This window comes from Monodelphis domestica, chromosome 6, assembly GCF_027887165.1.
Source record: "Monodelphis domestica isolate mMonDom1 chromosome 6, mMonDom1.pri, whole genome shotgun sequence".
Taxonomy (NCBI): Eukaryota; Metazoa; Chordata; class Mammalia; order Didelphimorphia; family Didelphidae; genus Monodelphis; species Monodelphis domestica.
In genome coordinates, this window is record NC_077232.1 from 60,878,638 (window position 1) to 60,893,357 (window position 14,720).

Sequence of the window (14,720 nt, forward strand, 5' to 3'; positions counted from 1 at the left end):
ACTTGACCTTTCCAGTTATTGACTCTACTAGTCCAACTGGCCATCCACAGTCCCTACTGACTCCTACTTTCTTGAGCCTTAAGTCAGTCAACTAACAAGGTTTTATTAAGAACCTTTTAAATGCCAGTGATAAAAATGCAAACGTAAAGTCTGATCTGTTCTCACAAAGCTTACATTCTCTAGGGAGAAATAACATATACATATACAATTTATATATATTAAATATAAGGTAATTTTGAAGAGAGGGAAATTATATCAGCTGGGGTTCTCAGGAAAGACCCCATATAGGAAGTAGATAGCATTTAAACAGAGTTTTGAATGGTACTAGGTATTCTTACGGGTGGAAATGAAGAGGGAGAGAATTCCACTTGTGGGGAAAAACATGGACAAAGGCATGGATATAAGTAAAGAAATGACTATCAAAAGAACATCAGACTAAATAGTGATAATATTATAGTAATATAATAATAAAATATAATAATAAAGACTGAAGACTAATAGTATCTGTGAAGATAAAGCTATATACAAAAACCTAGAAAGATAAATTGAAGTCATGTAGTGAAGGGCTTTAAAAGAGAGGAGTTGGTATTTGATCCCAGGGATAATGAGGAGCTTTTGGAGTTTACTGAGCAAGTGAGTTACATGATCATACATGAGTTTAGGATCATCAGTTTAGGGGCCAGATGGAAGATGGTTCCCCTTCCTTTTATACTGCCTTCTGTATATCATACATGCAATTTTTAGATATTGTGTCTTCCATTAGATTGTGAATTCCTTGAGAGTGGAGATTGTGGTGGTTGGGGTTAGTGTTGTTTCCCTTTCTTTATACTCCAAGAACTTAGCACAATATGTGGTATATGGTAAATAATTAATGTTGGCTGTTTGATCCAGTCATAGCACTGCTGGGTTTATGCCCCAAAAAGAGATAATAAGGAAAAAGATATGTACAAAAATATTCATAGTTGCGCTCTTTGTGGTGGCAAAAAAAAATGGAAAATGAGGGGATGCCCTTCAATTGGGGAATGAGCAAATTGTGATATATGTTGGTGATGGAATACTATTGTGCTCAAAGGAATAATAAAGTGGAGGAATTCCATGGGGACTGGAATAACCTCCAGGAAGTGATGCAGAGTGAAAGGAGCAGAACCAGGAGAACATTGTACACAGAGACTGATACACTGTGGTACAATTGAATGTAATGGACTCCTCCATTAGTGGTAATGCATTGATCTTGAAGAATCCAGAGGGATACAAGAGAAAAAAAACACTATCCACATTCAGAGGAAAAACTGTGTGAGTGAAAACACCAAAGAAAACAACTGCTTGATTACATGGGTCGAAGGGGATATGATTGGGGATATAGACTCTAAATGAACATCCTAGTGCAAATGCCAACAACATGGAAGTGGGTTCTGATCAAGGATACATGCAATACCCAGTGGAATTGAGCATTGGCTATGGGAGGGGAGGGGTGGAAGGGGAGGGAGGAATAGAAAATGATTTTTGTAACCAAGGAATAATGTTTGAAATTGACCAAATTAAAAAAAAAATAATGTTGGCTGGCTGTATTGGAAAAAGGAGAATCTCAAGGCAGGGAGAGCAATGAAGATGTTATTTCAAGAGTTCAGAAAGAAAGTGATGAGATCCCAAACTAGAATGGTAACCATTGGAGTAGAGAATAGGGGAGAATCAGCAATAGATGCCATGGTAGGAGATTTAGCTACTGTTTGGGAATGGGGGGACAGAGAGGATAAGTTTTTATTCAGTCATTTTTCAGTTGTGCCTGACTCTGTGACCCAAATTTAGGGCTTTCTTTGCAAAGATATTAGAGTAGTTAGCCATTTACTTTTCCAGCTCATTTTATAGATGATGAAACTGAGGCAAACAGGGTTAAGTGACTTGCCTAAAGTCACACAGCATGTAAGTGTCTGAAGCTACATTTGAACTCAGGGAGATGAGGCTTCCTGATTCTAGGCTGGACACTGTCCACTGCACCAACATGCCACATAAGAAGAGTGGTGAATGTCTATGAAGCTGTAAACCTAAGTACCTAGAAGGAAAGTGATACTTTCAGTCAAAAAATATAGGGAATTTAGAAGAGGTGTGAGTTTGGAAGAAAGATAGAGAATTTGGAAAAGGAAGAAAGACAATTTCTATTTTGAACATTTTGAGATTGAGATCCTCTGGAACATCCACTTTATAGTGCCCATTAGACAGATGGTGATGTAGGAACTGGAACTAAAAAGAGATTAGAGATAAATATATAGCTCTGACAGTTATAAGCATAGAGATGACAATTCAACCAATGGGAATTCTTGAGATTACTGAAAAAGAGTATAGTCATTGAAGATAAAGTGACTAGGGACAACTCTGTGCTGCAGGACACTCACAGATAAGAGACCAGATAGAATCGATGATCCAGCAAAGGAGACTAAGAAGGAGGAGCTCTTGGGCCAGTCTGAAGAGAAATGATAGACCAGTGATTCCAGGGAAAACCAGAGAGTGTGGTCACCAGGGTCCAATGCTTTCCTTGTCTCTTCCTTCAGCATCCTTCCCTCTCTGGGTCCCTGAAAAAAAGTTGCTCCACCCTTTCCCTAGCTTCTCACCTGTTGTATGTGTAGACCTGAAGCATCTGCCAGACTCTTGATACTTGATAGTATCAGCATTCCTCTTGGTCTATCATTGTAACTCCTACTTTATCCTTAATCTGAATTCTTTGCACCCAAATATTTTTTTTTTTTCTGAGAGGATGTCTAACGGGGGAAACCAAGGCTCAGAAATGGTTAAGTGATAACTAGGAATTCCAGAAGAGAGATCTGAACTTGAGTACCTTCCTGATTCTTTAGTCAAGCACCTTTAGGTACATAGCAATGAAGATGTCTCCCCTGAGTAGATTTTTGTAATTTGTTTTTTTGTCTTGAATTATTAGTTGTCTGTGAGGATCACTTTAATCCAATAAATTAATATTTGTTGTATCCCTCTTTCATTGCATTGTGGACATCCACAGAGGTGTCCTAGGATAAATGAGAAGAAATATCCCTGAAAAAGTTGCTGGTAGCCCTGAACTGGGGGTTAGAGTGAGGGTGACTATAGGGGCAGAGGAGAGGCAGTCAGAGAGGCAGAGGAAAGTTAAGCCTCCCCATGAGCAGCCTCCCCCAGACAGAAGACTTCATAACCTCAAAAGTCCCTTTTAACTCCAAATCTGTGACTTTATGATCCTATGATTTACCCTTTACTCTCTGTGGGCTCTATACTGTCCTTCCCTCTCCAGAGATGTAAATCTCTAAATATTCTTGAGTAACAAATTACTGTGACATGTCTTCCCAGATTTGTGCCCTCATGGCAAACCAAGTCCCTTGACATAAGTTGTTTCAGCTGTTTTAAGAATAGGAAGCCTCCATTTTTGACTTGCTCTAATTAAATGGATGAGATGCCAGTCTAACTGTCTGATTTGCCTCCTTTGACCAAATTTTCCAAAGGCAGATCTGAGGCCCCCAGCCACACAAAGCAGGCTTGTTTCTGACACTGTCATTTAATAAAAAAGAGAAGCTGTTGACATGCATTATGGTAACTGAAATATGCCAGACAGATAGCCAAGTTCCAGCCCCTCAGGTATTTAGGGCCTAACAAGGCTTAGGACCATCAAGCAGCTGAAACAGATTTCTTTACATCTGCCAATCCAATTCTGATGTAGTGCAGAGAGGGAAATGGTAGGAGGCTTGTCTGTCCTGGTGCGGGAGAGTGATGTAGAATCAATCACAGGGAGAGAACCCTCATTGTAGATGGTCAATAGCAGAGCATCAGTGGGTTTAGGAAAGAAGGCCATGGAGACCCACCTCAGTGAGCACATGTTGTCTTTGACTTTTGTTGCCTTGGGGAAATTCAATGTTAGATAAACATGGTGGCCCATTGGGATTCCTGTAGCTTACCAACACGCTAAAACAATCATCTTTAAATGACCAAGAAGAATTTGACTATATGCAGCACTGAAAATTTTTTTAAAGTATTATGTCCTGATAATACATAATACAGATCAAATGGCTTACTATCTCTGAGATGCAAAGTATTTTTTTCCCCAGTATTTTTGCAAAAATGGTTGTCATTTTGGTTGGTGATTGCAGACTGCTTAATGTACTAGACAAAGCTAATATTTTATTCTAAAGATGCAGTAATTAAATGGGGAAAATTTATGAAGCTAAAGATTATATATTTTATTTTTCATAAATGTTTGAAATATAAATCTATGAAAATTCCATTTGGGGAGGGAAGAGAGGGATGGAGACAATTTTGATCTTAAAATTTCAGAAAACATGTCTTGAAAAGTATTACATGTAATTGGAAAAATAAAATATCTTTGAAAAATATTTGGAGCACTAAATGAAGAACTAATAGTCCTGGCCTTTAGTTTTGATTCTGCCATTTACTGGTGGGCAAGTTATATAATCTCTCACCCTCAGATTCCTCATTGGAAAAGTGGGGATAATAATACTTGTCTCAGAAGAACTGAAAGTGAGTATTACTCAGAGGGTCTTGGAGGTGTGAGATGTGAGAAAGTTGAAACAGATGACAAAGAAGGAATGACAGAGGGTAACCACAGGGAAAATATCAAGAAATCTGTCATCCAAAAAGAAGATGGGCTGATGGGAAAGAGTGGAAAGCAATCAAAGGACAACTCATACCCTCCATTGATATCTTTGTGATATCAAGAGAAAATGAGGAAAATCTCCAACATGTTAGGTGATCTCCTATGGTGAACTTGGAAATTATGGATATGAAGCATCATTTCCTGAAGCAGAAGACCTGATTGAAGTTCAAATCCTGACTCTACTATTTACTACCTGTGTGACCTTCAACATGTCACTTTTCTAAACCTCAATATTCTTATCTGCAAAATGAGAAGTCTGAACTAGGTGTCCTCTAAAGTTGCCTATAGCTCTAAATCTATGATCCTGTAAAACATTTGCAGGATGGGCAGACTTGTATCAGAGGAGGAAAAAACAACATTGATCAGATCATATGTCCATTTGAGCTCTTGAGGACCACTTTCATCTCAGAGCTTTTGGAAGGAAACCATTTTCTAATCTGTAAATGGCTATGAAAATGTGAGCTGTGATTATTTATACAGCCTTTATACAACAGTTTATATTTAGAAACTTGTCCCAAAGGGCTCCATTTGCAGGAGCTTGATGGAACCTGTCCAAGTTGGGGGAAAATCTTTAGGACCTTTCAAAATAAACTTTATTGTTAAAATGCTTTAAAAGAAATCCAAAAGTTTTGCAAATGTTACTTGTAATTTACAATAAGCAAAATCAATGAAAGAATGGACCCATAAGAATGTTGGACCATTCAGTTCATTGAGAGCCTCAGTGGAATGACTTTTTTATTAACCCTTACCTTCCATCTTGGTATTAATTCTAAGACAGAAGAGCAACAAAGGGTAGAGAGAGGATGCAAACATGGCAGAGGCCAGAGGGGCTCTGGAATACATTTGCTTCTTCTCCAGAACTGGCATCTCCAACCTTGTGCACAAAGGTTGCACAGATAGGAAGTGTCTGAGGTCATATTCGATCCCAAGTGCTCCAGACTTCAGGATTGGGGCTCTATCCACTGTGCCACCTAGCTGCTCCTTGAATAACTTTTCAAAGCAAAAAATAGAAAGTTGGATTAATTCTGACTGGGCTAGAGGTTAGTTTGTCTTGTTTGGACCCCTACGTATACAGTACATGGAAATTTGCATAAGGTTAACATTCTTTTCAAATATGTCCTTTGTAGAAGTAGCTTTTCAGTGTTAAATCACTTTGGGGAGAACCTGGTGATGCTATTTTGGTTAATATTTATTCTTAGAAAAATAATAAAGAATTTGCAGCATCTTTAATTTTTAATTTTCACTACTAGAGACCAGTAATTATAAACAATTTTGAGCCTATGGAGTAAGTGATGCTGTTTTAGGCTGTTTCAGAAAGTCCTTTTTTTTTTACAAGAATAAACAGCAAATCACTCACTCTGGTTAATGTCAAGATCAACTACTAAATGATTCCATGTCTCAACAAATTTGGTTGGACATTCTCCTTTCCATGACCTTGCTACAAATGCCTCTCTCATGCCCTCTCCCCACTCCCTCCCACTTTCTTTGAGCAGGGAATAGGCACAAATCAATTGCCACTTCCAGTTCAGATGCAATGATGATTTTATACATTTAAGGGTTTTTCCCCTTAAAATCCTCATCCTCTGTCTTAGAATCAGTGCTAAGTATTGGTCCAAGAGAGAAGTGTGGTAAAGTCTATGAAATTGGGTTTGAGTGACTTGTCTAGAGTCAAACAGCTAGCAAAGTGTATGAGGCCAGATTTGAACCCTCATTTCTAAGCCTGGCACTCTATGGAGCCATTTGGTTGCCCCTACATTTAAATCTCAAAGTTTAATTTGGTTTTGTATTTGACTCATCTTGCATACTAAATAATCATGAAACAACTCTTTTTTTATCTTTCTTGATTCCTCAGATAATTTTAAATAACATCTCAAAACCATCAAAACCATTTCTTGATTTGTTACCCATTTCCTCTCCCCCTTTCTTTGTTTTTCATAAGTCTATTGTAAAAGTTTTTTGGGGGGAGGTAAAGGGCAGAGAGGGAGAGTGCTGCTTCTATGCATTAATGAGGAGAAGAAGAGAAGTAATAGGACTTAGGATTTGAGACTTTCAATTCATTCACCTCTCTCATCTCAACACCTGCCTCACTGTGGCTTAATTTTCTGAGTAATTTCCCAGGGGTGCCTCCCAAATTGTGCCACTTTCCATAGCCTGTTAACCATGTCATTTTGTGGGCTTGAGTGCTAGAGACATGTTACAGGTTGGGAGAGTTTTCCATCTTTTCCTTTCCAATCTCTCTCTTTTGTTAAGGTGCACTGATGCCCTTTGCAGTCACTGATGCTGTCCATATATCCTTCCTCTGGAGCTGAGCTTTCTTTCTCCAGATGCAGTGGTGGGGAGTTACTAGCATATGAGCATGAAGGAAAGGCTAAGTGGCCTCAATCAGTTCCCTCTAGCAGGTCTGGCTGGGCCAGGCAGTTTTGCAAATATAGCAACACAGCTGCTTTTGAAATAGCAAAGGCTCCGCTGGGCATCTATTTGTGGATCACTTCCTTTGTGCACAAGGTCGGAGATGCCAGTTCTGGAGAAGAAGCAAATGTATTCCAGAGTCCCTCTGGCCTCTGCCATGTTTGCAGACATCCTCTCTCTACCATGACCTCATTGGAGGGGAGGGGGAATTTGCCTTTTATTTGGGGGAATTGGCAGGTCTCACAGCTGTGCTAGAGGAAGACTGTCTGTGCCCTGAGTAGTTTCCTCTGAAGGATGTGTGCCTTGGAGGTAACTCCTGCCAGGCTGTTCTGATGAACTACGGTTAGTTTGGGAAGAATGGGATTTGTGGGCTCCCGAGAGATAGGCAGAGTTTTATCAGCACCTCTTCATTTGAGTCAGGAAATCAGATGCCCTGAAATTGGTTGAGATAATCAGCAAGGCAGAGATTTCTGCCTAACAGAATGTGACTTCAGAAGCAGCCAAGCTGAATGACTCCTATAATGCAGAATGTGAATTGTCTTTGAAGCAGCCAGTAGCAATAGATAGAAGCTACCAGAAGGCAGATTTCAGTTCAGAATAAAGGAAATCTAGTAAACAATCTGCTGCCCCCAAAAGCATAAGTTTACATGCAAGGGACTGTAGAGGCTCTCTGGTTCAACCCCCTCATTTTGTAGAGAGGGAAACAAAGGTGGAGGGAAGTTCACTGATTTAATTTAAAAAATAGTACTAGAGAAAGGGTTTGAAGTGAGATTTAGAGGCAATGCTCTTTCCATCACATCACAGGGTTCTCTAGATGAAAGGAGATGTCCTCAAGATAATGAGTTCACCTCAGCGAGGTACCCAAGCAATGGCTGTACTCTACATTGTAGTCTAACTGAATGACTAGTCATTCTCTTCACTCAGAAAGCCATCTTCCACCACCAGGTAATTGTAGAGACCATTCTCAATGTCCCTCTCCAGTTCCACCTTGTGTAATCCTTAGCTTCCTTCAAGGCTTAGTTCTCTGCCACCTCCTTTACATGGTCTTCCCTGAGCATCTCAGCTGAATGTTGGGTTTTTTTTCTCATCTCCAAAGTATTCCTACAGTACTTTGTTTGGAGTTCTCTCTTGCCCCCATCACTCACTGCTTTGCATCATACTTAGCAGTGTACGTAGTATATCCTCCTTGACCCACTCCAACCCTCCATTACTCAGTAGAACCTGAGTGTCTCTGAGGCAGGGAAATGTGTTATTTTAAATATTCATTTCCCCCAATATCTTTTGTGGCTATATGGAAGACTTCTGAGTTCATCAATATGGTGGCTCTCAAATTGGAAATTCCCTTCACCATTACAAATGGAAACCCCAAGAGAATTACTCAAGGCCTATAGGGGTTAAGTGATTTGTTCCAAGATCATACAACTAGTAAGTGATGGAGGTGAGAAATGAATCTCCCTGATTCTAAGTCCAACACTGACAGAGACAAACCAAGTTTGGGGTCTAAGAAATTAGGCAAAAGTCCAAACTTTGGTAATAATATTCTAGGTCTAAGGACGAAGATTGGAATATGAATATCTCCCCAATCCCAGTGGACTAAATATCTTAGGAAGTGGCATAGTCAGAAAAACAATCTTTAGAAAGAATATATTTTGTACCCATTTAGCCACGAATTTGCTGAACCCCCCCATATACTCATGTTCTCCCCACTCGTTCATTCCTGTGTTTTTTTTCCTTTATAAACTCTTCCCCTATTCAATAAACTTTGCTGGCAGTAGTTATCAACTCTGCAGTCCTTCTGACCTTAAAGATTCTAGTATCTCTGGTCTTTTATTTCTCGCTCCTACTAAGGGACCCTTGGCCCCTGGTCTGAGCCTTTGGGGCTCCTCTCCCTCCTTTAGACTCTAACACAACACTTAACTTTAAAAAAAATCCTTCACCTTTTGAGTTAGAAATGATACTAAGATAAAAAGATACTAAGATACAAAAATCATTTCTAAGGCAGGAGAGTGATGAGGGCTAGGCAATGGGGCTTAAGTGACTTGCCCAGGGTCATACAGCTAGGAGTTATCTGAGACCATATTTGAACCCAAGTCTTCCCTTCTCCAGGCCTGGTGCTTTTTTTTTTTTTCACTAAGTAACCAAGTTGCATATATTCTATTAACTATTAGCTAAGCCTGGCTGCTGCCTTTCCCAAAGTAGATACATATTTTAGGTAATCAGTAAATATGTATTCAGTTCAACTATCTAATGTCCTTTATTTTTGTTAAATCCTTACCTTCCCTCCTAGAATCAATACTTGTATTAGTTATAAGGCAGAAGAGAGATAAGGGTCAGGCAATAGAAGGTTCAGTGATTTGCCAGAGTCACATAGCTAGAACGTGTCTGAGGCCGGATTTGAGTCTGGAAACTCTCATCATAGGGAGCTGCCTTGGTTCTCTATCTACTGAGCCACCCAGCTGTCCCCTAATGCCCTTTAGACTATGCACAACAAAGGATGATGTGTTGTTCAGTCATATATGATTCGTTGTGACCCCATTTTGGGTTTTGTTGGCAGAGATATTAGAGTGGTTTGCCATTTCCTTCTCCAGCTCATTTTATAGACAAAGTAAGTTATTTGCTCCAGGTCCTGCAGTTAATAAATGTCAGGGGCTGAATTTGAACTCTGGTCTTCCTCATTCCAGGCTAGGTGCTCGATATATCCACTGTACCACTCAGCTACCCCTAAAGAATGTTGTAGACTAATACCTTAGGTAGAGGTTGGGCTGGTTCATCTCTGAGGTATCTTTTAGCCCAAATATGCACTGGTTCTAACATGTTTTTAGCAATACATACTATCAACAAGCGAAGTTACTAATTGAGGTCTGGCAAAGCCACCCCACCCAAATTAAAGCCTTAATCTCATCCTCCTTTTTGATAGGTAGTGATTTTTACCTACAGTCAATCAGATAGGTGCTGGGAGTTATTTTTAGGAATGGAGAAGGGTTTGATTTGCTCTACCCATACTCTGACTTCTAGGTAATCCTCTGCTACATGTGAGAAGAAAGTGGCTAGAATCAGGGAGGCAGTCTGTGGCTGAAAGGCAGAGTGTGGCACTCTGTGACCTAATGTAGACCATGTGGGAGTTGAACCTTGAGCCTATGTTTGATAACCATCCTATTCTACCCCATGCCAACTGAACTAATGGGCCAAAAGACCTGGGCCATGTGGCTTGATCAGCTCTGCCTACTTTCTGGGTGGGTCACTCCACACCTGGGGCCATTTCTTGTAGGTACAATCCCTCTCTCTCATTTTCTTTTCCCCCATTTATTCTGGGTCTTGCCCTCCAAACCCTCAATCTTTTTAAAAAAGCAAATATGCAAATGACAAACTTCTGAAATGATAAAATGTCCCCAGAACACCTCTCATTTACACTTTATTATACACCTATGTTGGACTTTGCAGGGAACATTGTACATTGTGATGGGGGATCTTATCCCACTTCTACACTGTAAGACTCAAGAGGACACATTGATTTCTCTTTCTCTCTCTCCCCGCTCCCTCTCTCCCTCCTCTCTCTTTTATTCTCTCCCTCCCTCCCTTCCTTTCTCTCTCTCTCTGTCTCTCTCCCACCCTCCCTCTATATTTCTCTCCCCCCTCTATCTCAATACCTAGAATAATATCCTAGATACAGTAGACACTTAGTCAATGTTTATTGTTGAATAGATGTTTGAATGAATTAATGATTAAACAGGCCTGGGGACTGTTCTTGTGGTCACTGTCTATAAGACTGAAAACTATTTGACTTTGTAAGCATAATAATAAAACATTTATACCATGTTTCAAGTTATTAGGATAAATTTTCCTGTACTTCATTATCAAGTCAATTGATGATAAATGGTGAGAAACTGGCAAGCTCAGGTGTTCCTGAATCCTTCTTCTCCTCTCCACTTTTCATACTTTCCTTTATGTACTAGTCCTGGAGTGTATGGACTCTCATGTTTACTTTTATTTGTGTTCCCAAAGATTAGCTAGATGTCTAGCACATAGTGCTAAGTAAATACTTGATTATTCTCTTTCTTTTCCTCATCCTCTCCTATATGTGTGATGGGGTGTGATCAAGGAAAACAAAATCATTTTTTTCATAAGCTGAGTGACTTGAGGCTGGATAGCCTGATGTAATCAGATGCACCAGAGCAGGGTCTCTTTTACCACCATACCCCTAAAAAGGGGGGAGCTGGTGACACCACCCACCCACTTCTTGAGTCTTTGGGCCCAGGTTTTCCTGGATGATCTCTGATTTGGCCCAAAATAAGATCCAATTTTCATAGATTATGAGAGTAGGTCTTTATGAAAGCAAATGAGACTTTTTTTAGTGTTACACCAAATCATTAGAGCATTGAAAGTGTCAGAAGAGCACAGAAGGGGATAAATTGTTCCTGCCAATTGACCTCTTTAGAGAAGTTACCCAGGGAAACCCACCACCAGTTACTTATATATCAGCTTATTTCTCATCAATGAAATGTGGAGGAATCCCTATGTAATCCTGGCTGAGAAGTTTACATCCAGTTTCCTGTGTGTATTCAGCCCTCAGAGATCTTTTGTGTTCAGTTGGATATTTGGGGGAATTCTTCTCCTTTACCACTTCCTCTTTATGACATTCCATTTCCTTTGCAACAGAAGAACTCAAGGAGAAGCTGAAAGACTATGTGGACAAAGTGAACACCCACAAGCCTGGCTTCATCAAAGTCGTCCGCCATAGCAAGCAAGAAGGGCTGATCCGTTCCCGTGTAAGCGGCTGGCGAGCAGCCACAGCTCCAGTGGTTGCTCTCTTTGATGCCCATGTGGAGTTCAATGTTGGCTGGTAGGTGCCAAGACTTCTATCACCCCTCTGGGGATTTCTGTGAAAGGATCTTGCAAGCACCATTGGCTTGAATTCTGATCTGCCCCAACCTTTTTCCTCCAATGCTAGGGAGCATGAGTTGGAGATGGTCCTTTATCCTGGCCAGTAAAGTGGTTGAATAGTGATGACACAATTGCCCATGGAGAGTGTAGATGTCTGGTTGTGCAGAGATCCTATTTTTAGGACTATATTTATTGGGGTTGATAGGATACCTAGACTTTATTAGGTAGTGAGCTATGCCCTTATAGAAAACATTTCTAATAAATACCAGGTCTTGTGAATTTGTGGTTCCTTACTATGTCTACATTTCTCCAAGCTGAAAGTATTTACTTCTCTAATATTGCTAATAGGAGATACAATGATACAGATGAAGGAGGACTAAATTTTGAGTCAGAGGTCCTAGGTTCAAATACCATTTTGGTAAATTAATATTTATGGAATAAGGGCAGCTAGGTGATGCAATGGACAGTGCCAAGTCTAGAGTCAGGAAGACACATCTTCCTGAGTTAATCCAGTCTCAGACACTTATTAGCTGTGTGACCCTGGGAAAGTCACTTAATGCTGTTTGCCTCAGTTTCCTTATGTGTAAAATGAGCTGTAGGAGGAAACAGCAAGCCACTTTAGTATCTTTGCCAAGAAAACCTCAAGAGGGGTCATGAAGAGACAGACACAACTGAAAACACCTGAATGTACACACAGTAAGACCATGTGCAAATAACTGAATCTCTGGGCCTTAGTTTCCTTATCAATAAAATGAGTGCATTGTATGATTGCAAATGACTCAAGGGCCCTTTCAGCTCTAAATCTTTACAACTATAATCCTAAAATATTGATAATGTTGCTAGCATGCTATATTTGGAATCAAGAAAACATAGGTTCAACTCCTGCCATAGCCAATTACCTGTTATGGGACCTTGGACAAAGTTGCTTCCACACTCTGAACTTCAGATTCCTTATCTATAAAATGGAAATAATCATGCCCACAGTACTCAATTCAAAGGATTGTGGTTAGGTTTTAAAGATACAACATATATAATGTATTTTATAAACCTTAAAGTACCATATGAAAAGTCAATTACTATTATCATTTTTATAAATATAATAGCAGTTCATATTTATATAGGGCTATTTATATAGTGCCTACTATATGACAAGCAGTATACTGAGCCCCACTCCTTTTTTTATTTTAAACAAATACTACAACAATCCTGGGAGATGGTGTTATTAGCATTTCCATTTTATAAACTGAAAGAGATTAAGTGACTTGCCCAGGGTTGCATATTTAGGAAGTATTTGAGGTTCAATTTGAACTCATTTTCTTCCTGACTTCAGGCCCTGTCTTCTGTCCATGGTACTACAAGCTGCCTCCTGGAAACACCAAGCAGGGTCTTCATTTATGATGTGAATTCTTCAACACTTTTACAATTTGAGTAGTGAAAACATTAGTATGCCCTTTCTGTGGATAAGGAAACGGAGAGTTGGTCAAAGGAAATGACTTATTCAAGACCACATAGTATATTTGAAACCTAAATCTGAACCCACTTCTAAGATCAAGTCCAGCGCCTTTTCAATTGGATCATTCAAGAAACAGAAAGAAATAGCAACCTAAGTAGGTCCCTTCTGTGTTACATGCCAAATCTGGACTTGTTTTCTCATAACTCAAGGAAAATTAAGATAGTAGCTAACAGGTTTTTTTTTTTTATTATTAAAGTTCCTGCTTGGCATTTCCAGTCATTTACAAACCATTTTCATTGAATTTATGGTGAGGATAGGAGAGGGAATTGGATTATTTCAAGCTGATTTGAATAAACAATTATACAGGAAATTTAATGCTAATGAGCAGAGAGGCCCTTTTCAAAAACACATTAATCATCAGGAGTCAATAGGTATCTTGGAGCTGCCAAAATTGGGCCTTCAAATCTTATTCTTCTTTGAGGCTATTTATTGCCCTTCCCATCCTGTATCTTCAAGACTGAAGGAGGTGGAGTTGATAAGTAATATGGAAGAGAGAATAGCCTAATCATAACAGATTAATGTCTTAAAATGTTTGAAGAAATAGCCTACAAAAGAGGGGTTAGACTTGCTCTTCTTAGCTCCCCCCCCCAAAAAAAGGAGAAAAGGGACCAAATGGGAGTGATGCTGTAACATAATGGAAATAAAATGGAAATGGAGGCAGGGCACCTGGGTTTGAATCTCCATTCTTTCTCTTAGGATAGGTGTGATCTTAGGCAAGTCATTTCTTCCTTCTCTTGGCTAGTTTTCATATCTGTAAAATGGAGAGATTGGAATATATATGATCTATGATTTCCCTTCCAGTTTTAAATCTATGGTCCTATAAACCTATGAAATCCAAGGAACACTTCTTAAGTTCAGTATAAGGAGGAATTTCTTGGAATTGCTGGATCAAAAGGTATGCATAGTTTCATAACTTTTAGGGCACAGTTACTAATTGATTCCCAGAATGATTGGACCAATACATAGCTCCAACAGTATATTATTGTGCCTGCTTTCCCTCAGTCTCTCCAACACTTTCCATTTCCACTTTTTTGTCATCTTTTCTAGTATGATGAGTGTGAGGTGGAACTTCAGAGTTGCTTTAGTTTGCATTTCTCTAATCATTAGTGAAATCAGCTAGGTGGTGTAGTGGATAGGGTGTTGAGTTTGGAGTCAAGAAGACTCATTTTCTTGAACTGAAATACAGTCTCACTGATGCATACTAGCTGTGTGACTCTAAGCAAGTCACCTCACCCTCTTTGCCTCAGTTTCCTCATCTGTAAATGAGCTAGA

At 39.6% G+C, this 14,720-nt stretch overlaps 1 protein-coding gene across 6 annotated transcripts in view; it reads left to right on the top strand.

Annotated features, from left to right (window-relative positions):
• Nucleotides 1-14,720, top strand: part of GALNT18 (polypeptide N-acetylgalactosaminyltransferase 18) — a 476,899-nt gene that overhangs the window by 314,123 nt on the left and 148,056 nt on the right. For 4 of the 6 annotated variants that reach the window (XM_001379569.4, XM_056802082.1, XM_056802084.1 and 1 more), the window contains exon 4: nt 11,711-11,894. In XM_001379569.4, coding sequence (XP_001379606.1) covers nt 11,711-11,894 — 184 coding nt within the window. The remainder of the gene's footprint in view (nt 1-11,710; nt 11,895-14,720) is intronic. The other 2 variants (XM_056802083.1, XM_007497091.3) reach the window with 1 other exon arrangement.